Source organism: Callospermophilus lateralis, chromosome 9, assembly GCF_048772815.1.
Source record: "Callospermophilus lateralis isolate mCalLat2 chromosome 9, mCalLat2.hap1, whole genome shotgun sequence".
Lineage (NCBI taxonomy): Eukaryota > Metazoa > Chordata > Mammalia > Rodentia > Sciuridae > Callospermophilus > Callospermophilus lateralis.
This window is the reverse complement of record NC_135313.1, coordinates 77,041,444-77,064,209: the sequence shown is the minus strand read 5'-3', so window position 1 is coordinate 77,064,209 and position 22,766 is coordinate 77,041,444. Positions and strand designations below refer to the sequence as shown.

General features: G+C 39.6%; 1 protein-coding gene and 1 non-coding gene across 2 annotated transcripts in view; one reads left to right on the top strand and one right to left on the bottom strand.

The window, feature by feature from the left end:
- Positions 1-17,525: 17,525 nt before the first annotated feature.
- Rif1 (replication timing regulatory factor 1) overlaps positions 17,526-22,766 on the top strand; it is a 58,168-nt gene continuing 52,927 nt past the window's right edge. The window contains exons 1-4 of the mRNA XM_076865916.2: positions 17,526-17,589; positions 17,984-18,097; positions 18,778-18,856; positions 21,080-21,176. Coding sequence (XP_076722031.2) covers positions 17,994-18,097; positions 18,778-18,856; positions 21,080-21,176 — 280 coding nt within the window. The 5' untranslated portion in view covers positions 17,526-17,589; positions 17,984-17,993. The remainder of the gene's footprint in view (positions 17,590-17,983; positions 18,098-18,777; positions 18,857-21,079; positions 21,177-22,766) is intronic.
- Positions 19,983-20,087, bottom strand: LOC143407692 (U6 spliceosomal RNA). Its single transcript, XR_013092432.1, has one exon. It is a non-coding gene; the product is annotated as a U6 spliceosomal RNA (small nuclear RNA).

Here is a 22,766-nt window from a genome sequence, read left to right as displayed (position 1 = left end):
GATCACAGCACCTTGGATTCAGTTCAAGACTCATTAGCAGGAAGGCAGAGCACAATGACACAGAAGCTGACAGGTAGGAAAATAGGTGGTGGGAATCTTCAGGATTTCCTTCTTGCCCTTCCTTCCTTCCTTCCTTCCTTCCTTCCTTCCTTGCACTGGGGATTGAACCCAGAAGTGCTTTATCATTGAGCCACATCCCTAGCTCTTTTTATTTTTATTTTGAGACAGGGTCTTACTTAATTGTTCAGGGCCTCACTAAGTTGCTGAAGCTAGCCTTGAACTTGTGATCCACTTACCTCAACCTCCCAAGTTGCTGGGATTACAGTCATAAACCACTGTGACCGGCTTGCCTTGCATATTTTCAGTGAAGAAAGAGTCAAGTCATGAGCCAAGAGTGAGGATGGAGAAGCAAATATAAAAGGTTTGAGAAGAGAGAAAGCATAAAATTATTTTTCAGGAAAGTGAAAAAGTGAATGGACTAGGAAGACATCACATGATTGCCAGGCAGCCTTAAGGGCCCATTTGAAGTTCCTGGTCATGGACTAATACGAGACTGTTCAGTGAGATTGAGTGTTCCTCCCGCCATGTTCAACTACATGAGGACAAAGGCAGACTAGGGGGAGAGTTGTGTTAACCACGGTTGGGGTTTTGCCTTGTGAATAAGACAAGAGTGACAAGGGAGGGAAGGTGTACATAAAGGAGGGATTATAATGATAACCCCTAAATCATTTTCTGGACATCAAGGAAAGGAGAGGCAGTGAAAAAGTGGTAGCCTCGAAGTGAAAGCCCTACAGGGCTTGAAGTGTTAAGGAATCAAAGTATGAGCGAGAATACCTTGAGGAGACAGGAGGTAATGCAGAGACAAAGAGATTTTAGAGATAATCTTTGGTGGTAAGCAGAATAATGCTTCTTCCTTCTCAGATGTCTAAGTCCTAACCCCTGGAACTTGTGAATATTATCTTACATAGCAAAAGCAACATTGCAGATTTGACTAAGAACCTTAAAATAGGGAACAGTTCCAGTTAAATTTTTGGTTTCTGGACCAAAAGACCCACTAAGAACAATGTAGAGGGGAAAAAGTTTATTTTAGTTCACTCTGTGGCTGGCCAACCCCACAGCTCTGGGCCTCAGGTGAGGCACAACATCATTGCAGAGGAAATCAGCTCAGGATATAGCAACCAGGAAGCAGAGAGAGAGCTCCACTCACCAGGGATAAAAATATAAACCTCAAAGTCCTATTCCCGGTGACCTACATCCTCTAGCCACAATCCAGATGCCCCATCAAAATCCATATCAGTGGATTAATCCACTGATCAGGTTACAACTGTCATCATCTGATCATTTAACCTCTGAACATTTCCTATATTCTCACACATGAGCTTTTGGGGGACACTTTATATCTAAACCGTAATAGGAGGTATATGAGATTATTCAAGTGGGTCCTATCCAATCATAAGGGCCCATGAAAGTGGATGAAGGAAGTATAAGAGTCCACAAGAGTCAGGGAAGGACATGGGATGACATGAGCAGGGTCAGAAGATGCTACAGTGCTGGCTTTGAATATGGATGAAAGCAACCATGAACCAAGAAAGGCAGGTACCTCTGGAAGCTAGAAAAGGCAAAGAAACAGATTCCCTAGAGCTTCCAAAAGGGATTCAGCCTTGACAACACCTTGATTTTAGCCAGTGTAATCCAGGGTGGACTTCTGAATGATAGAACTATATAGTAACAAATTTACGTTGTTTTAGGTTACTAAGCGGTAGTGATAGAAAGCTAGTATGCTCTTGCCGGGTGTGCTGGCACACACCTGTAATCCCAGCAGCTCAGGAGGCTGAGACAGGAGGATCGTGAGTTCAAAGCCAGCCTCAGCAACTGCAAGGTGCTAAGCCAAACCTTGTCTCTAAATAAAATGCAAAAATAGGGCTGGGAATGTGGCTCAATGGTCGAGTGCCCCTGAGTTCAATCCCTGGTACCAAAAAAAAAAAAAAAAAAAAGGAATGTGGGTCATATGTAGACAAGTTCTTAATGAATTGCTGTTACCTTCTAAACAGTTTAAAAAAAAAACTTGATTGTCTTTTCTCAATTTAGCACCCCTTTCCATGTGTGCTTCATTTTTTCTTGTATTTTAGTAATTCTACTTAACTTCTGTTTTTAATTTAATGTACCATTTCAGATTTATTTACAGATTTTCTCTACTTTGACACATTTATGTGTACATTTGGAGGTAGTTTTTTTTTAATAATGTTTAGTTTCAATTAAATATGATCTTTATATTAATAACATTGCTGAAAATTAAACATACTGATGTTGATAACATGTATATATTCAGAAACATTTGAGTTTAGACTTTTGGAAAGAAAATTTTGATTTGTTCATTTTGTCCTAGGGATTGGACCCAGGGGTACTATACCACTCACTGTACTATCCACAGCACCCCCCCTTTTTTTTCCTTTCTTTTTTTGCAGTACTTTCTTGTAGTCCTTTTGAATCCAGGACCTTAATGCATACTAGGCAAGCAGTTTAACACTGAGCTACACTTCCAGCCCACACCAATCCTTTTTTTAAAAATTTCAAGACAGGGTCGCATTAAGTTGCCCAGGCTGGTCTGGAATTTATGCTTCAGTTTCCAGGAAATAATTGAAATTATAGGCATGCAATATCCCATGAGGCAGGAAGGAAGTGTTATAGGAATATGCCTTCCAGCAACTTGGGAGGCTGAGGCAGGAGGATCACAAGTGTGAGACCAGCCTTAGCAACTTTGCTCACTTTCTCAAAATAAAAATAAAAAGGGTGGGGGATGTAGCTCAGTGGTAAAGTGATCCTGGGTTCAATCCCCAATACCAAAACCAGAAAAGAATATGTTTTTCAATTCTTCCCCCTCAAAAAAAAAAAAAAAAAAAAAAAAAAAAGTTATTTTCCTGCATGTTGTTGTCATGTTTCATTTGTTTTTTGGGTTTCTAAATCATACATCCACAGATGATTTGTTTCCTTATGAATAAATGCCCTACAAAGAAAACAACTAGGAGAATTCAGATCCCACAAAACTCAAGTATAGAAAAGTAAACTCCCTAAAAACACAGTCACTCAGGTCTCCCCTGCAAAAACTACATATCAAACAATGCTATAAAACACAATCACTTTGGAGCATTTATTTGACTATCAATTATAAATGAGGCCATTTCTTTCCTAAGTATTAATAATCTCATAGTGATTCTCATGATGCAAAAGGAAAAATTTCATGGTATTACTAAATTGAATCAAGATGTTCATTTAAAACAAAATTACATGTATAGTACAGTAAACAAACTAATTTTCAAATTGCTTTCTAAAATTCTGTCCCTCATACAATGAATGGGGATCTGGTACAAAATAACCTTAAAAGGATTCTGTTGTTTTCTATTCTAAAATAACCAATTATTGCCAGGCATGGTGGTATACGCCTATAATCCAGCAACTCAGGAAGCTGAGGCAGGACCATCACAAGCTCAAAGGGAGCTTTACCAACTTAGCAAGACCCTAAGTAACTTAGAGAGACCCTGTCTCAAAATAAATTATAAAAAGGGATGGGGATGTGGCTCAGAGGTTGGGTGCCCCTGGGTTTAATCCCTGGTACCAAAAAAAAAAAAAGAAAGAAAGAAAGAAAGAAAGAAAAACAAGTAGTTTAGTAATCAAGTAGTCTCTCTCTTTCTCTCACCCTCTCCTGACCCTTTTAGAGAAAAAGTTTATTTTGGGGCTAACGATTTCAGAGGTCTCAGTCTATAGATAGCTGACTCCATTTCTTAGGGCCTGAGGTGAGGCAGAACAACATGGCAGAAGTATGTGGCAGAAGAAGAAAAGCAGTTCAGGACTTGGTTCCAGGAAGCAGAGAGAGACAACTTCACTTTCCAGGGCCAAAATAGATGCCCAAAGTCACGTCCCCCTTAATGACCCCACCACTTCCAGTCACACCCTACTTGTGTATAGTTACCACCCTATAAGGGGATTATTGCACTGATTAGGGTAAAGCTCTCATAACCCAATCATTTCACCTCTAAACTTTCTTGCATTATCTCACACATGAGTTTTGGGGGGAATACCTAATATCTAAACCACGACATTCTGCCTCTGGCCCACAAAAGCTCATGTCTATCTTCTAATGCAAAATACATTTAGTCCATTTCCAAGAGTCCCCATAGTCTTTCAATAGTTTTAGCATTAACCAAAAGTCCAAGTTCAGTCTCCTGAGACTCAAGGTAAACTTTCAGTGTAAGCCTCTGTAAAAATCCAAAGCAAGTTACATCAAGTTACATTGAACCCAATGTTCAGGGCACAGAGTAAACATTTCCATTCCACAAGAGGGCAATAAGGGCAGAGAAAGAAGGGATGGGACCAGCCCCACCTCTGAGCACCGATTTCTGTTTTAGCTTTTTCACTGCTATGACCAAAAGACCTGACAAGAACAATCAGAGGAGAAGTTTACCTTGAAGCTCACAGTTACAGAGGTCTCAAGTCTACAGATGGCCAGCTCCATTGCTCTGCATTCAAGGGGAGGCAGGACACCATGGTAGAAGAGTGTAGTGGAGGAAAGCAGATCTGGACATGGCCACCAAGAAGCAGAGAGAGTTAATCAATATTTTTCACGTACAAACAAAATCGTTTAAAGTAACAGTGTATTGCTGATGGTGGTGGTTATAATTTCCTGTCTTGCTCAGAAGAAAAGCCAGTCATTCCAGTGTCCTAGAAGACCTAGCATGATCTGGCCCCTTGCACTTACCTCTGCCATCTCTTTCCCTATTGTACCCCTTGCCCACTTACACCATTGTCTTTATCCTAATTACACGGGTGTCCATACTACACTTGGACATATTTTAGTACACAAATTAGTACATGCCTGCCTCAGGCCCTTTAGCTCTACTCTTCCCTCTGCTTCAAATCCTCTTCCTCAAATAGTCACATGACACGCTTTCTCCTTGCCTTCAGTGCTTTACTCTAAAATCACAGTCTCAGTGAAGTCTTTCTGGGCCCTTCAACTATCTTCTCCATAAAATATTATATCTTCTCTTTTGCTTTTTGTTTGTTTTTAATTCTTAGAATAAATTACTATTTAACATTCTATGTATTTTAATTATTTTCTTCTTTTCTCTCCCCTACTAAAATGAAAGTTTCATGAGAAAAGTTATTTTCAGCTTTCTAAAAAACACTAATATAAGGGCTGGGCTTGTGGCTCAGTGATAGAGTGCTTACCTAGCATGCATGAGACACTAGGTTTGATCCTCAGCACCACATAAAAATAAAATAAAGCTATTGTGTCCACCTAAAACTAAAAAAATAAATAATTAAAAAAGAAAAACACTAATAGAGCCATATATACTATAACAGAGCTTGACACATAGTAGAATAAATACTAAAATACCAATTATTGACAGGCTTCAATTAAATGAAGGGAAGAATCAGTATTAGCCTTAAATTTTCTTTTCCCTTTTTTGAAGTACTAGAGTTTGAACCTAGGGGGATTATACCATGGAGCTATACCCCTAACCCCCTTTCTTTCTTTTCTTATTTATTTATTTATTTATTTTAGATATAGTGTCCCTAAGTTGCCCACAGACTTCATTCTTGGAACCTACTTCCACCCCCTGAATACCTGGGATTACAGGCATGAATCATTATGCCTGACTCTAACTTCTTCTTTTTTTTTTTTAGAAGAAAAATGGAATATTAAATATAACTACCTAAGGGGCTGGGGTTGTAGCTCAGTGGTAGAGCGCTGGCCTAGCATGCATGAGGCACTGGGTTTGATCCTCAGCACCACATAAATATAAATAAAGATATTGTGTCCACCCAAAACTAAAAAATAAATATTAAAATAAATATAACTACCTTAATACAGCATAATGCTCATATCTGTAAGAGTCTGCTCCAATCAGGAACAACTATACAAATAATGCAAATATTTATTATAAACAATTATTATACTATCACTATTACTACTACTATTATAAGAGGATGAAATAATAAGAAATTGGCTAGTAAACATGTAAGGAGATATAAGCAGATATACAAAGCAGCCTCTGTTCTTCGGCCTGAGAAAGGAACCAAGGAATAGCCTTCAACCCACATGTAAAGGTTAATTTGAATCATCAACTTGATTGGATTAAGAGTTAACTAGGATTAAGAAGATGTGGGTGTGTCTAGGAATGAATGGCATGTGGGATAGCCAATTGAAATAGAGACCCTCCCAAAGCATGCTCAGCACTGATAGCTTCGATGGAATAAAGTTGGAAGAAGAAAAAGCCCGTTCTTGAACAGGTTTTTGATTGCTGCTATGATTGTCTAAGGACTTTGGACTCTGAGTTCTTCATTCTTCCAAAATGAACTCCGCCAGTGATTCTCCAGAAGCCTTTGATCTTGGACTACGGTAGCACCAGTGATCCCTCTTATTCTGGGGCTTCAGCTTCTTGGATGTGCAGCTCCTAATTTTTCCAGTTCTCCAGCCTGTAGACGGCCATTGTGGACTAATCAGCTTTTGGTCGTGTAAACCAACCTGTGAATTCTGTTCCTATAGAGAACCCTGACTAATACACCATAGGACTTCAACCCCAGTCCTTGCTGGAGACAGAGGTCACTGGATGACTAAATTACTGTGGTACAGCATTGAAGGATCTTCCTGGAAAGCAACCTTCCCAGAAAGCTGTGTAGAAAGAAGCATCTGATGAGCAACCCTCCATTACAAAATCTCTCCCAGGGGAAGCTGCTGTTTGCTCTGACTCTGTGTCACTGCAAGAGAAGGGTTCTGAAGATGGCAAGTATACTCTAGGGATTTGCTGAGCAAACACTGAAACCAGGAAGGAAAGCCTCATGTCTCTTCAGTGCCCTCTACTGACAAAGCTTAACATGGTGCAAACTGATAAAGTAATTATAAAGGGCACATCTTCATTTTCACAGGGCAAGCAATGAAGGGAGAATTGATTGATTGATTGAGTATATGGCACTGGGGATTGAATTCAGGAGCACTTTATCACTGAGCTATATCCCCAATCTTTTTATTTTCCATTTTGAGGAAGGGTCTCACTGAGTTGCTGAGGCTGTCCTCAAACTTGCAATCTTCCTGCCTCAGCCTCCCAGCTCCCTGAAATTATAGGTATGTGCCACACCCAGTGTCTTTTTCATTTTTTTCTTGAGACAGGGTCTCACTAAATGCCATGGGAGAATCCGGGCATGATGGCACATGCCTGCAATCCCAGCACATCTAGAGGCTGAAGCAGGATTGCAAATTTGAGACTAGCCTGAACAACTGAGATCCTGTCTCAAAAAATAAAAAAGGGGCTGGGGATCTGGCTAGTGTTAAAGTGCCCCTGGTTCAATTCTCTGTACTAACCAACCAACCAACCAACCATCAAACCAACAACAACAACAACAACAACAAGACAGGTGCCAATGCTGACCTTGAACTTGCAATTCTCCTTCCTCAGATTTCTTGTAACAGGAATTACAGGTGTGCATACCATCACATCCAGCTCTGAAGAGAGGATTTGGAGTTGAGATGAAATAAACTGAGTATTGGCATATTATCTATATCTAAAACTGATCTTAATAAATACCACACAATAAGGTATATACTTGAATATTTGGGAAAATTTACATTTGCTACCCTAAAGTTGAATTCTTAGGGAACTGTATGGCATATTTCAATATTTTGTTCCTCAGAGATACCATCTAAAATATGTAGGCACTCATGAGTATTTGGACTTCCTGAAATGAAAATGCCATTTGTGCTCAGAGTCTACTAGACAAACTCATTCAAATGTGATAAGTGGTAGCTATATTAATAATGTACTATGCAGGAATGATAAATTCAAGTGGAGAAGGAAATGAGGTTTTTTTTTGTCGTTGTTGTTGTTGTTGCTGTTGTTTTTTGAGACAAGGTCTTCTAATTTTTTTCATTAAATATTGTGTTTTTTTCATTATAATGTAGTATTTGTGTTATCATGAGTTCATTATTGTTTTTAATTAAATATATAATTGTTTTTAAATTTATAAAACAAACACCAAAACCCTCAAAACAAAGCAGGCAACTGTAGAATAAACATGTTACTGGAAAACATTTTCACATGATATACCACCAAACCATATGAAACATCTGGGTCTAATCACCATACATTGCTTCTCTAACCAAAAGATCTAATTACTGAGCACAAAGATCTAAGCCTAATGGCCTTATGCAAGATGTACTTGGTTACAAAGCCTAGCATAAATCAATAAACACAGGAATAAGAATCCAGTGCACATAGAGCTTAGATGGTTACTGAGAATAATTTATCTGGCAGTTGGTCTGGTGGACCAGTGAAGTTTGGACACAGAGGCCCATTCAGTAAGTATACTTCTTGGTTTTAGGGTCACCTAGAATGTTGCCCAACCCAAAGTCTCCAAAATAACCTTGGTAGATCCTTCAGAATTTCCAAAGGATAATGAGACCATAATTCAGCATCTGAAATAAAAAAAAGTTGAATATGCCAGGCATGGTGGCCCCTGCCTGTAATCTCAGGGGCTCAGGAGGCTGAGGCAGGAGGATCACGAGTTTAAAGCCAGCCTCAACAAAAGTGAGGCCTTAAGCAACTCAGTGAAAACCTAAATAAATAAAATACAAAATAGGGCTGGGGATGTGACTCAATGATTGAGTGTCCCTCAAGAGTTCAATCTCAGGTTACATGGCCCTACCCCTCACTGTTAAAAAAAAAAAAGACAGAGAGAGAGAGCTGTATACGTTTACTGCAGTAACATCCACACCAGTCAGGCAAGTCTCTGAGCAGAGCCAGCTGCTGGATACCCAGGGTTTGAGGAAAACCCGGAGTTCAGGGATGCAGACATTTTCATGGCCAAACATGAATTGGCCTGGTCCTTTAAAGCTTGTGGTTCCTAGGGTAAGGCTGTCAGGTAGTAGCTAGCAATGAGCAGTGTAACCCATGGCGAGGTCACAAGTGTTCTTTAAGCTACTTCCAAAGTAGATGAGAAACCAAAGGGTGGTAGTTATTTGTAGAAAATAGACAAAAGCTGGGGAGCTATTTGTAAAACAGGTCAAGAAAAAAGAATTAATGTTATTAACTCTTGACAGGGTCCACTGAGGTTGACGTGAAGCTAGAATTATGGCTAATGGCTATAGGTGTCTCCTTCCATCTGGGAATCTTCCTTTAGTAGCACAGGCACACTAAGGTAACTCATGATCAGCTACTGTCCCCAGTGCCCACATTAATATGGGATTGGTTTATAGATGAAGCCCCCCTAAATAGTATGGCCACCATGACAGTTCCAGAGAGGACCAACTAAGGCCAAAAACTCCATCACCTGATGTGAAGGAGGAGCTGAACAACAATTGGCAAAAGAGTACAGAAGGTGGTCCCAGTTCTCCTAGTAAACATCGAACAGTAATAAATTTGGAGACAGCCTTGTCTCCTTTGTTGTTATCTGCTGGGGGATGACCCACCCTCCCCGGAAAGTACTCTCTGCTTATTAGCCTCACTTTGCTTTTACTTTACTTTCACCTTCCTTTCTCTTTACTTTCACTTAAATAAAGTTCTCTTGCATGAATATTACTGTAGTAAGCATATTCAGCTCTTTTTTTTTTTTTAACAGTGAGGGGTGGGGGGTGTAACTGGAGATTGACTTTAAATTTTCTTTCATTGGAACACATGAACTGAGGTTTGGATTTTCAGCTCTCTGCTTTCTAGCGACAGGACTATTGTTAAGCACTAAGGCACGTTTTACAGTGAGTTCTCCCGATTGGCTAACTTTCAGAAGCGAGAGGCTGATGCTAATAGGTTAGTTTGGGGGTGGGGTCGGACTAAATTCAAGGGGATCTCTCGAGATCAGCAGAATAAAGTGAAAACTGGTTACTCCTTGGTTCTATGGTTACAGAATAATCAGTCTTTTCCTATGTTTTTGAGAAGTCCTTATTTTGATTGTCTTACGTAACCCCAGTACATTTGTTAAATATAAAAACATAGTCTATTTCACATTTCACTAATGCTTCAAACAAAATTTGTTGTTTTCCAATGCAGGATTACATCCTGAATTTTGTCATTTTTCTTGAGTCTTTTATTCTGCAACAGTTCTGCTTTCTTTTGCCTTTATGACATTGTCATTTGAAAGGTACAGGCCAGTTTTCTGTTTGTTTTAACGGAACACCCTTCAATCGGGATTTTTTTTTTTAATTTATGGATAGATTTGGGCTGTGAACTTTTGTCAGAAATATAGAAGTGGTATTTTTTCCTTAGGAAATCATATCAAAATCCCAGTGATATCAGCTGTATATGATAATTGGTGGTTTTCATAAGTATATCCACTGTAAGGTTACCCTTTACCCTTCATAATCAGTATTTTATAGCACGTTTAGACTGCTTTCCACCAAACTTTCACTTAATGAATTTAGATGATTATTATTTCCTATAATTATTGCTATGATGGTTGAAAATGGTGATTTCCAGTCATTCCTCCTCTGTGGTTTACTTTTAGTATGGCTCATTTGTTTCTTTTTTAATTGATTGGTTAAAATCAGCAGTTCCAAATTTAGTCAGTGGGAGCCCTTTAAGATGGCTTCTGAGTCTTTCCAACATGTTCCCAGAACTTTCCCCCCTGGGCTAGGGATGTAGGAGTATCAAACTTTAGTGCTAATAGGAATAACTTAGGGTGCACATTAAAAAATGTCGATTAGTGGGCATGCCCTGGAAATTCTTGAGTAGGTCTAAGAGATATGGCCCACATATTTGGATACAAAGAAGCTTCCTTGTGATTCTGGTACAGTGATCTTAGAAATGCACTTTTAGACATATAATATTTAATTATTACTGATTGCTTTAAATCCCTGTTTCATCTCCCCTCACCCTGTTATTTATACTGGGGATTGAACCCAGGACTTCAAGCATGCTAGGTAGGCACTCAAAGACTGAGCTACATTCCCAGCCCACCTCTTTTTTAAATTTATTGTTATTTATTTTGTGGCACTGGTGACAGAATCCAGAGGCATTGTAATATTGAGTTATATTCCCAGTCCTTTTTATTTTGAGATAGGATCCCACTAAGCTGTCCAGGATGGCCTCAAACTTGCCATCCTCCTGCCTCATTCTCCTGCGTAGTTGGGATTACCAGCTGTGACACTTTGCCCACCGAGAAACTTCATATATAATTTTTTTATTTTTTGTTGTAGGTGAACACAATATTTTACGTGGTGCTGAGGATCAAACCCAGGGCCTCACATATGCTAGGCAAGCATTCTACCACTGAGCCACAACCCCAGCTCGAAACTTCGTATTTTTAAAGCAAACTAGATAGCCCATTTGCAATAAAAGAATGCTTCCATTTTGGAAGGTATTCATAATTTTGGTGTGGTTTCATTAGATAATAGCTAGCAATGAGCATGGTAAGGTCACAAGATGTTCTTTAAATTATTTTAGGGTCTTCTTTAAACTATCCTCAGAGTGGACATGAAATCAAATGGTGGCAGTTAATCTGTAAAAAAATAAAAGCAAGAGAGCTATTTGGAAAATGCGTCAAGATAAAAGGATTAATGGGACTAATTCTTGACAGGGTCCACTGTGGTTGATGTGAAGCTAGAATTATGGCTACAGGTGTCTTCTTCCAACTGGAAGGAAGATTCCGTTAGTACCATAGGCACACTAAGGTAACTTATGACCAGCCATTGACCCCAGTGCCCACATTAACATGGGATTCGCTTGTAGATGAAGCCCTCCTAAATAGTATGGCCACCATGACAGTTCTGGAGAGGACCAACTAAGATCAAAAACTGATATGACAGAGGAGTTGAACAACAGATTGGCAAAGATTGCTAAAGGTGGTCCCCAGTTTTCAAGTCAACCATAAAATAGTAACAAATTTGTACACAGCATTGTCTCCTTTGTAGTTCTCTGCTGGGAGATGGCCCACTCTCTCCCTTGAGAGTTCTCTCTGCTTAACCCTCACTTTGATTTTACTTTACTTTCACTTATGATAAAGTTCTCTTGCATGGCTTTTTGTGTCTGGCTTTAAATTTTCTTTCCTTCGAACTCAAGAACCAAGGTTTTTGCGTTTCTTTTTTTTTTTTTTCCATGTTTTCATCAACACTAGTTTTTATTTTTGAATAATACCATCTGAATGAACATGATATACATCAAGTTTTATGAAACTCTTGTATTTTTAGTATATTTCCATATGAAATCAATATATCACATTTGCTTTATTTTTTTTTATTTTATTTTTTTATTTTTTTGGTTTTTGAGTTTCAACTCCCTGCTTTCCTATGACAGTTTTATTTGAACTTGAACAATCAATGTATCAACAGCTAACATTTTTCAAAATATACACAGCACACGCCTGTTCCCTTGTTGTCAACAATTTCCATACATTAACATATATAATTTTCACCAATACTTGAAGTAAGTGCAATTACCCTCATTTTACAGATAAGAAGACTGAGGTACAAGAAGTTGAATAATTTTCCAGAGTCCCGCATTAGTCATATAGCTAAAGTAGTAAAGCTAGGATTCAAATTTATCAATCAGGTCTAGGTTTAGCCATTGCACTCTGTTACTTGTTTTCACTCAAACTGTACTGGTTCAATTTTCTCATGTACTAAGGAGTGGTGTGGTCATAATTGGTAGGAACTCTCTTCCCAGCTCAATGGAAAGAATGAAAGAATAAAACTGTTGGTCCAAACAAAGCTTTTGGTCTTAATGCAAATTGGTGACATTTTAAAGTATATCTGACTGCAAGGGTAGCAAACCCATACTAACCCATACTAGTCATAAAACATGTAATTAGCTGTATATATTTATTGTGTATGAAATAATGAAGGGATGAAATAATCTCTTTTATTTATTTATTTATTTATTGTGGTGCTGGGGATAGAACCTAGGGCCTTGTGCATGAGAGGCAAGCACTCTACCAACTGAGCTATATCCCCAGCCTGGGAAGAAATAATCTTAATTAAAAAAATAAAAATTATCAGGGGCTGGGTGGGGTTGTGGTTCAGAGGTAGAGCACTTGCCTAGCATGCATGAGGCACTGGGTTTGATGCTCAGCACTACATAAACATAAAATAAAGACATTTTATCCACCTATAATAAAAAATATTTTTAAAAAAATTATCAGTTGTTGAGAAGTCTACCTGGGGATGCTTTCAGCAACACAGTTATTTTACAACAGTTAAAACTAAAAAACTAAAAAGGCCTCAATATATGACTTTTAAAAAGCCAGTAAAAATTATTATTATGCAGCTAACATTTCAAATGTCTCTCAGAACTCATACTTCACTTCTTCTTCTTTAAAATTTATTATTTAATATATTTTTAATACCTTTATTTTATTTTTATGTGGTGTTAAGGATAAAAACCAGTGTCTCACATGTGCTAGGCAAGCACTCTACCAACTGAGCTACAGCCCCAGCCCTATTATTTAATATTTTATTGAGTAAAGAATCATTCTTCAGGGCTGGGGTGTGGCTCAAGCGGTAGTGCACTCGCTTGGCATGCGCGGGGCGCTGGGTTCAATCCTCAGCACCACATAAAAATAAAATAAAGATGTTGTGTCCACTGAAAACTAAAATTTTTTAAAAAAGAATCATTCTTTGGTTGGGTGCTGTGGTGCATGCCTATTATCCCAGCTAATTGGGAGGCTGAGGCAGGAGGATCATGAGTTCAAAGCAACCTCAACAAAAGCAAGGCGCTAAGCAACTCAGTGAAACCCTGTCTCTAAATAAGATACAAAACAGGGCTAGGGATGTGGCTCAGAGACCAAGTGTCCCTGAGTTCAATCCCCCCCACCCACCCCCGACCCTTGCCCACAGAAAAAAGAAGGAAAAAGATAAATAGAACATAAGTTTACATCATACTATGGGATTCAAAAGATATTTTTCCCATTATGTATAAATCATAGCAAACAAAGAAATAAAGTTCTCTCAAACTGCTGCAGTGTGGCATTTGTCAGCAGTGTACTATTTGCGTTTTTATTTTATTGCAAATTGACAAATCACAATTGAATATATTATTTGGTACAATGTGATATTACAATTTATGAATGTGGATTAATAAAATCAAGCTAATGAACATATCCATCACCTCAAATACTTATCATTTTTTGTGATAAGAAATTTATTCTCCTAGAAAAGTTGAAATGTACAATAAGCTATTATTGTATTTGCCATACTGTATAATAGAACTGTTTCTGTTTTTCCTCTTTTGCAGTTCTAGCCTGTGCATGCAAGTGATCTACCACTAAGATAAACTCCCACTCCCTTTCCTTTTCTCTCTCTTTTTGGGATGTTTAGTAGAGATTTGGAAAACAAGAACGAAAACTTATTCTACACCCCCAGCCCTTTGTATTTTTTTTATTTGAGACAGGTTCTGGTTAAATCGGCAGGACTAACCTCTAACTTATGATCCTCCTGTCTCAGCCTCCCTATTAGTTTGGATTACTGTTTTGTATCACTATGCCAAATAGTTTTTTTTTTTTTTTTAATTTGTGTGTGTGTGTGTGTGGCTATTATGTGTAGTACTGCAATAAGCATGAGAGTGGAGATGTCTTTTTGCCATACTGATTTCATTTCCTTTGGATATATACCCAGTGGTCATTGCAGGACCATATAGTAGTTCTATTTTTAACTTTTTGAGGAACGCTATACTTTTCTCCATAATGACTGTACTAATTTACATGCCCACCAATAGTTTGCAGTAATTCCTTTTTCTTAGTCAGGCACCATGCATGAGTCTAATCCCATCAACCCAGGAGGCTGTGGGAGAAGGATTGCAAGTTCAAGGTCAGCCTCAGCAATTTAGTAAGACACTGGGTCAAAAAAAAAAAAAAAAAAAAAAAAACAACTAAAAGGGTTAGGGATATAGCTCAATGATAGAGCCTCCTAGTAGTCAATCTCCAGGACTGGGGAATAAACAAGACTCCCTTCTCCTTTTTCTCTACATCCTCACCCCTGCCCTTCAATACTTGGAATTGAGCCCCAGGGTGCTCTACCACTGAGCAACATATTCAGCTCATTTTATTTTTTATTTTGTGACAGGATCTCAGTTGTGCAGACTGGATTTTAATTTGTGATCTTTCTGCTTCAGCCTCCTGAGTAGTTGGGATTAAAGTCCTGATCCAGGGGGCCTGGTGGAGGTCTATGGTAATTTGTATAAAAGTGAAGCATGGAGCTAACAATCAGGTTGGAAGGATGTGTGGAGAAGGGTGAAGGTGGGGGAGGGGATTTGTTTTGATTTAATAAACTCTTAGCAATTTAGATCAGATTGAGAAAATGGCCAAACAGCAGGGAAGGGTATTCCTTGAGATTATAGGTTGAACTAAGCCCTCTGAGGTGCTGCTACTGCCAAAATCTATGACCTAACAATAATTAATTAATGTGATATTCATTTTAACAGATCTATAGAATGAGACCTGAGCATTTAAATTTCTATGGAAGGAATGTCCATCAGGGGATAGTAGGTGAGGGAGAGATTTTATACAAAGGAGTGGTTTTAATTGACCCTTCACTTTTGAAAAGGGGAATGTTTAAAACACATGAAATATTCAAAATCAGAAAATTTAAAGATCTGGTGGACTGTCCAAAACCTGTGGCTAAGCAATGTGGGGAAAAGTGTGGTGATGAAAGAGAGCAGTGACCCAATCATAATAGTCTGGCATGTTATGCCAAGGCTTTAGAGATCCATACTATAATTGATGGAAATTGCTGGAGGATTTTTTGGCACAGGAGTGAGGATTAAAAAACAAAATATTTTAAACAGATCCAGAAACTATACTTTTGAAAAAGTCACAGCCCCTTCTTTAAAAATGAAAAAAGGGGAAAAGTGTACAAGCCCTACTCTTCTAGAATTTATATTCTAGCAAGGAGAGGCAGATTATAAATGATAGATACATAATATGAGTTAGTCATAAGTGCTACAAGGAATAAAGCAGAGTAAGGAATATTATGATTGGGAAAAGATACCTTTCTTAAGAGAAACTCAATGGTTCTTTTCACAATTCTCAAAGTCATCATGGACACAACAGTTACATTTTAACTAAAGTCTAAGTAGGGCAAGCCTGTCGTACTTTTCATTTTCACTAATAACTTTTCCTTTTAAAACACATTCCTTTCTTACCAAAGCCCAGAAAAGGAGGAGCAAATTTCCCTCTAAAAGATAATGGCTTCTCAAAGCTTTCTCAAGCTGTTTCCACCCAGTCTTTGCTTTTCAGATTCACCATTTCACCTTTTTTTTTTTTTTTTTTTTTTTTTTTTTGGTACTGGGAATTGAACTCAAGGATGTTTAACCCCTGAGCCACATCTCCAGCCCTCTTAATTTTTTATTTTAAGACAGGGACTCTCTAAATTCTGTAAGCTGGCTTTGAACTTGGGATCCTCCTGCCTCAGCGTCTTGAGGGCTGGGATTATAGGCGTGTCCCTCCATGCCCAGCTTTGTTCACCATTTTTTAAGCCTTTCATTTGAAAGTTTTGCTCACTAGGCCTTATGTTTCCCTCTCTCCTTCTCCCTCTGCCCTCATTTTTTCACTTAACAAATTATGTACTGAATGGTTGGTATGGCATAAATTTTGCTAAACAGAATAACAGAAAAGCAAAAGCAACCTTGAGCTGTAGAGCTAATCGTTGAATTGTGTGTACTTGTGTGGGGGTGGGGGTGGCTCAGAAGCAAGGCCAGGAACACGTGATGCCAGAGTGGAAACATTGTGTTGCTCTCTGGGCCTTCGGTGCTAGATATGAATCCTGCCGGCTGTGGGGGAAAGCTCAGCTGCACACGGAAAAGGGGAGCAAAATAGTAATCATAATAAGATTGAACTTAAGGATTTAGACTCCAAGTATGAAGCTCTGGCCAACCCCTACTCCAACAGAAGAATGCAAATCTTTGGGAATTACCTAAGTCAATAGAATCACCAAGTCGAAGGGTGGGGCCCGAAATTTGCACTTTAATAACGCCTACCTCCAGGCCATTGTTATGTTCACTGAAAGCTTGAGGACGATTGGCCTAGCTTCTCACGCTACACCCATCCACCAGTTATTGTTATTAGCCCTGTTTTACAGAGAAGGAAATTGAGGCACAGAAAGGATAATTATATTCCTAAGGACAAACCCAACCAGGGGTTGAACCAAGACGTGTTTGAGATGCAACTCTTCATCTTAAATTTAACAGTGCATTATGCCCTTTTGCTAGGTGATCTGCTCGTTAATACTTCAAACTTGGAGTTTGAGCACTTGGTCTGAAGTCTCACTAATTCGTCTGGTAAATTTGGGCCGAATTTACATTTTGAATATGAAGTCCATTTCTTTGGATAAAACATCCCCACCTGAAGGTGACCTGAGGGGATGGGCGGGGCGGGGGAGCTGAGCACAGAAGGGAGGCGATCGACGCTCCGGCGCGCCGCTGCCTGTTGGATTGGCTCGAACCTCTCCCGCCAGGCCTGTCCTACTCCCGCGCGCTCCTGGGCCCGCCCCCGCCGCCATCTTGGTCCAGGAGGGAGCTTGTCGCACGCGTGAGTAAACTGCCCGAGTCGCCAAAGTCAGGCTTTGGCAGCCTGCAAGTGCAGCGGAGCAGTGGCGGAGAGGACGCTGTCCTGAACATTGTACGTAGGGCTAAGTATCCCGGGCGCGGTGGGAGGTCAAGGAAACCTTCGGCCTGGCGCAGCCTCTGCCCCCTCGCGGCGAGATGCCGCGCTCCCGGGTCTTCTGCCCCTCCCCAACCCCCCGCGCGGTCTCCTCCCTCCGTTGAATACTGCCCGGGAAAGTGGTGGCGGGAGCGGGCCCAGGCCCTAGCGCGGCGTGGGCCGCAGTGCGTGTTACTGGGCGGAGGAGAAGGTTAGGGCTTGCGTTTGGGCTCTAGAGGCCGGCGCTGTGGACACGGCGGAACTGCGAGTCCGGGAGCCAGTGTTAAGGTGTGAGCGCCGGATTCGCGCTGGGCCGCCGTGAGGCTCTTTGCGTTGGTCACTACATTTTTCTCCTTTTCCGGCCCGGCCTTAGGGTGGCCGACATGACGGCCCCAGGTCCGAGCCCTCTCGCGCCGCTGTTGGAGACACTGGAAGACTCTTCCGCCTCCCTGGGCGAGCAGACGGATGCCTACCTAACTTTGACCAGGTGAGGCCCGCTGGGGTGGGAGGCGCTTCGGTGGAGGTTGGACGCAAGATGGTTGTTTGGGACTCGTAGAATGAGTGAATTCTTTTAGTCTCGTAAATAGGAGGACGCCGGAGTCGGGGATGAGTGGGGTGGAGGGGGACGTATATGCCAAGTGACGTTTCAGGGGCTGCTGCAGCGCTTAAGCTGTTTGGAATGAAGGAGACTGCACGCGTGTCTTGCAAGGAAAGGATTAAAGTTTCTGCTGGAAGTAGTTGGAGGAGTGGTTTTCAGTGCCAAAGTCCCTGCGAACTCTTGGTGTATCGCGAAATAACGACCCAGAATTTTTTTTTTTTTTTAATGGACCACTAGCCTGATTTTTGTTTCAGTTACATAATTCTTCAAAAGGAATTGCCGAAAGCTTTGTAAAGAATTTGATAAAATTGGTAAATTTGTACCTGGGATAGGGATTACGCTGCTGTCTTCACATGATGAAACTGTCAAAACTTGGGTACATTGTGGAGGCAGGAGTCATTCTGATGTGTGTTCTCTCTTATTTCTGATGTGTTGCAACATATAGTCTATATATTCGTAACCATCATAAGAATTGGGCCAGTTCATTTCTAAGCATTTATAGAGATATTTTTAGTAAGTGTCCAGTACTTTGTCTTTTGCCTAATCTCTTGTTCTATCTGTTTTTTAAGTCGGATGACTGGAGAAGAAGGAAAAGAAGTCATCATAGAAATTGAGAAAAATCTTCCTCGGCTGTACAAAGTTTTAAAGGTCTGTATCTACGGTTGAATAGTGTTTTGAGTGTTAAAAACCACCCAGTTGACCCATAAGAACTTTTCTAAAATGAAAGCAATGATGTTGGTTGGGTTAATGTACCTTATTATTGATTAATATACTGTATGTGAAGTGTTGGCCTCCTGCCTCAGCCTCTTGAGTAGGTGTGAAGACAGGCTATCATCAGATTGCCTGGCTCTTCATTACTTTACATCTTTCACAAGCTTTTTCTCACATTATTCTTCATACCTCGATGAGTTTACCTTTTCCTTTTTATTTTTGGCAGTTCTGAGGATCAAACATGGCCTCAACATACTAGTTCTCATTCAGCTATACCTTCAGCCTCTAATTTGCTCTATAATCTCCACTTTTGCAGATGGAGAAATTAGTTTGTCTAAGGTTTTCCATGGCCACTTGAACCCACAGCCTGAATTATCAATCTTATCTGATCAAAGCAGTGATCCAGAGATTATTTAATCTATTTTCATTCCTTTTGGGAATTTATTTATAAGTAAGGAATTCCAAAATAGTAATTGTCTCCGGTCTACTTTGTGAATAGCATTTGTAATTTATCTTCACTCACCCTCCGTTTTTGCAACTTTTGCTATGTTAGAAACTGTTGGAGTTTTCTTTTTTGCTTGTTTACAGGGAGGTGGCATAGTTTAATGTCAAACTAAGAACATATGTTTTTGTCATGGACTACTTAGGAGGCTTCATGCTCTTCCTTTCTTACTTAGCATTTAACTTTTTAATCCCCTTTCCCCTCAAACTCCCAGTACTGGGAATGGAACCCAGGGGCACTGTACCACTGAGCTACTGTCCTAGTCCTTTTAATTTTTTTGTTTCAAAACAGGATCTTGCTAATTTGCCCAGGCTGTTCATGAGCTTTTCCATCCTCCTGCCTCAGCCTCCCATGTGACTAAGATTATGGACTTTCCTCATCAGCCACCAGCCCAGCAACTGTTTCATTTTAAAAATAAGAAAATTAGCCAGGTGTGGAGCCTGCCCTCCAATTTGGAATTCTCCTGTCTCAGCCTCCTGAGTAGCTAGAATTACAGGCATGCACTATCAGCCTCAGCAGTATTATTTTATCTTATTTTTTTAATTCTCTAAAGGATTTTTTAAAAATATGGAATTATTCATGAATTTGACTATCATCCATTCATAGGGACCAAGCTGATCTTCTCTGTGTTCCAATTTTTTTTCTTGTGTATTAGGGATGGAACCCATAGGTGTTCTACCATTGATTTATACTCTGCTTTTTATTTTGTGACAAAATGTCACAAAGTTACTGAGGCTAGGCCTCTAATTTGTGATCATATGCCTCAGCCTCAAGTGGCTGGGATTATGGGCATGTGCTAGCACACCTGGTTTTGTTCCAATTTTTACTATGTATGCTGCCAAAGCGAACATGGAAATAGTATTATTAAGTAACATTAACTTTGATACTTCATTTTTCTTCATTATTACATTTCACATTCTAGCAGTATATTTGATGTGAAGACATGCATCTTCATGTGTTTAATTTTTGAAAGCATGGAATCAGGGACCCTGTTACATGCATTTTGAGTCAAGTTGCACTGTTTTTAAGTAGAGTTTTGTGTAAAGTTGCTAATGAATTATTTGGAAGCAAGTGGAAGATTAGTAATAGGACAATTAGTAGAAGATATCTATGTAAGTTAAGCAACCAAACAATAATTAAGTTTCTTCAAAATAGGAACCATAGTAGATAAAAGTGTTCTTGTTCAGAATTCTGCTAGATTTGTCTTAAGAACTCAACATTCTTGAAGATAAGGCAGACCTTTATTGAGCTAGAGATATAACTCAGTGGTAGAATGCTTGCCTAGCATGTTAATTGTGGGTTCAGTCCTCAGCATTGCAAAACATCAATAAAAAAGACAACACAGTTAAGGAACATCATAAACCTTATTTGTTATCTGAACAGGTGCTCAGTTGCTGAGGGTCTTGCTAAGTTACTGAGGCTGCCCTTACATTTGAGGTCCTCCTGCCTTAGCCTTAAGTCCACGGGATTATGGGCATGCACCACCTAATTGGGTTATAGTTGACTTTCTGATCATATGTTCTTACCTGCTCTGAGAATTTTGTTGATTGATTAGATCAAAATGTTATGAGCTTGCTTGTTTTGTTATTGACTTTTGATTTCTACAAATTTATTTACAGTTGTACTTATTTGTGATAAATGTGATTTTGTTTTGGTAGAGTCATATTTCCAGTCAAAACTCAGAACTGTGTAGTGCTGCTCTACAGGCCTTGGGGTTTTGCTTATATAATCCCAAAATTACTTCAGGATTATCAGGTAGATAATTATGACTATTAATATTTTTTAATTTTTAAATGTAACAAAAGTATTGTTATCACTGAGTTAGTTTCATAATTTGTAGTTTAGGATTTGCTTCTAAGAAATGTTTGGATCTCTTCATCACCTATACATAGTTCTAAATTTGATAGATTGAAATCTGCTGTAGAAAATAAAGATGCTTAAACATAATTGCATACTGAGGGTACAACTCTGAATTGGCCAGGGCCCTGGGTTCAGTTCCCTAGCACAGAATAAATATGATTGATGTAAAAACCTTTTTTTTTTTTTTTGGTACCAGGGTTTGAACTGGGGCGGGCTCGACCACTGAACCACATCCCCAGCCCTATTTTGTATTTTATTTAGAGACAGGGTCTCACTGAGTTGGTTAGCACCTGGCTTTGGCTGAGGTTGCCTTTGAACTCGGGACCCTCTAGCCTCAGGTTTCCAAGCTGCTGGGATTACAGGTGTGTGCCACTGTGCTTGGCTAAAAACAGAAACTTCAATAAAACATGGCTGTCTTTGGAAGTTAATAACTTATCTGATTGTTTTATTTTGGTATATACACTAAGGAACATGTTTACTTCGAAGTTTCTTTCATAGTAGTGCGAAATGTAGTATAACTGTGAACTAAAAGTGATAGTGAAAATCCAGAACCTGATGCTTTCCAAGTTTCAAGTAGCCTGAACTGTTGCTCTTTAACTAAGTAGTTTGCTCCCCTAGAGGAAAGCTGGGAAGTGATTTTTTTTTTTTTTTTTTTTTGGTACCAGACCACTCCTAGACCACTGAGCCACATCTCCAGCCCTATTGTATTTTATTTAGAGACAGGGTCTCACTGAGTTGCTTAGTGTGTTGCCATTGCTGAGGTTGGCTTTGAACCCGCGATCCTCCTGTCTTGGCCTCCCAAGCCCCTGGGAGTATAGGCATGTTCCTGGCTAGGAAGTGATCTTTAGAGAGAAGAAATTAAGAATAGGTAATAAGGATCAGAAAGTTGTTACCATTTGTTTTTCTGAGGGAGTGGGGTTACTTCCAGCTTTGTTTTGTACTAGGGATTGAACCTAGGGACACTTAACCACTGAGACACATCCCTAGCCCGTTTTATATTTTATTGGAGACAGGACCTCACTGAGTTGCTGAGGCCAGTTTTGAACTTGTGATCCTCTTGTCTCAGCCTCCCGAGCTGCTGGGATTACAGGAATGCGCCACCACACCTAGCATCACCAACCCTTTTTATTTTCTCTTTGAAGACAGAGTCTTGCTAAATTGCCAGGATTATAGACCAGTGCCACCACACACAGCCCTGCTGATTCTTTTTTATGTATAGAAGTGTTAGCACCCTAAAGTACGATTTGTTCATCTTGGAGCAGAAGTGTGAGGTTATAATATCTTGCTAAACATTGCATATACCTAGTAATGATACCTGTGGTTATTTTTGTGCGAACTATCTGCTTTGGAGTTCAGTGCTTTGTTTTCTCTGAATATGATAACTTCGATCTGGATTTAGGGTTTGGGAAGTTTGATATCAGTAGTGGTTCCTTGATCCTTTTCTGAATATATATTTAGTTTTTTTGATTTAAGAGTATTTTCCTT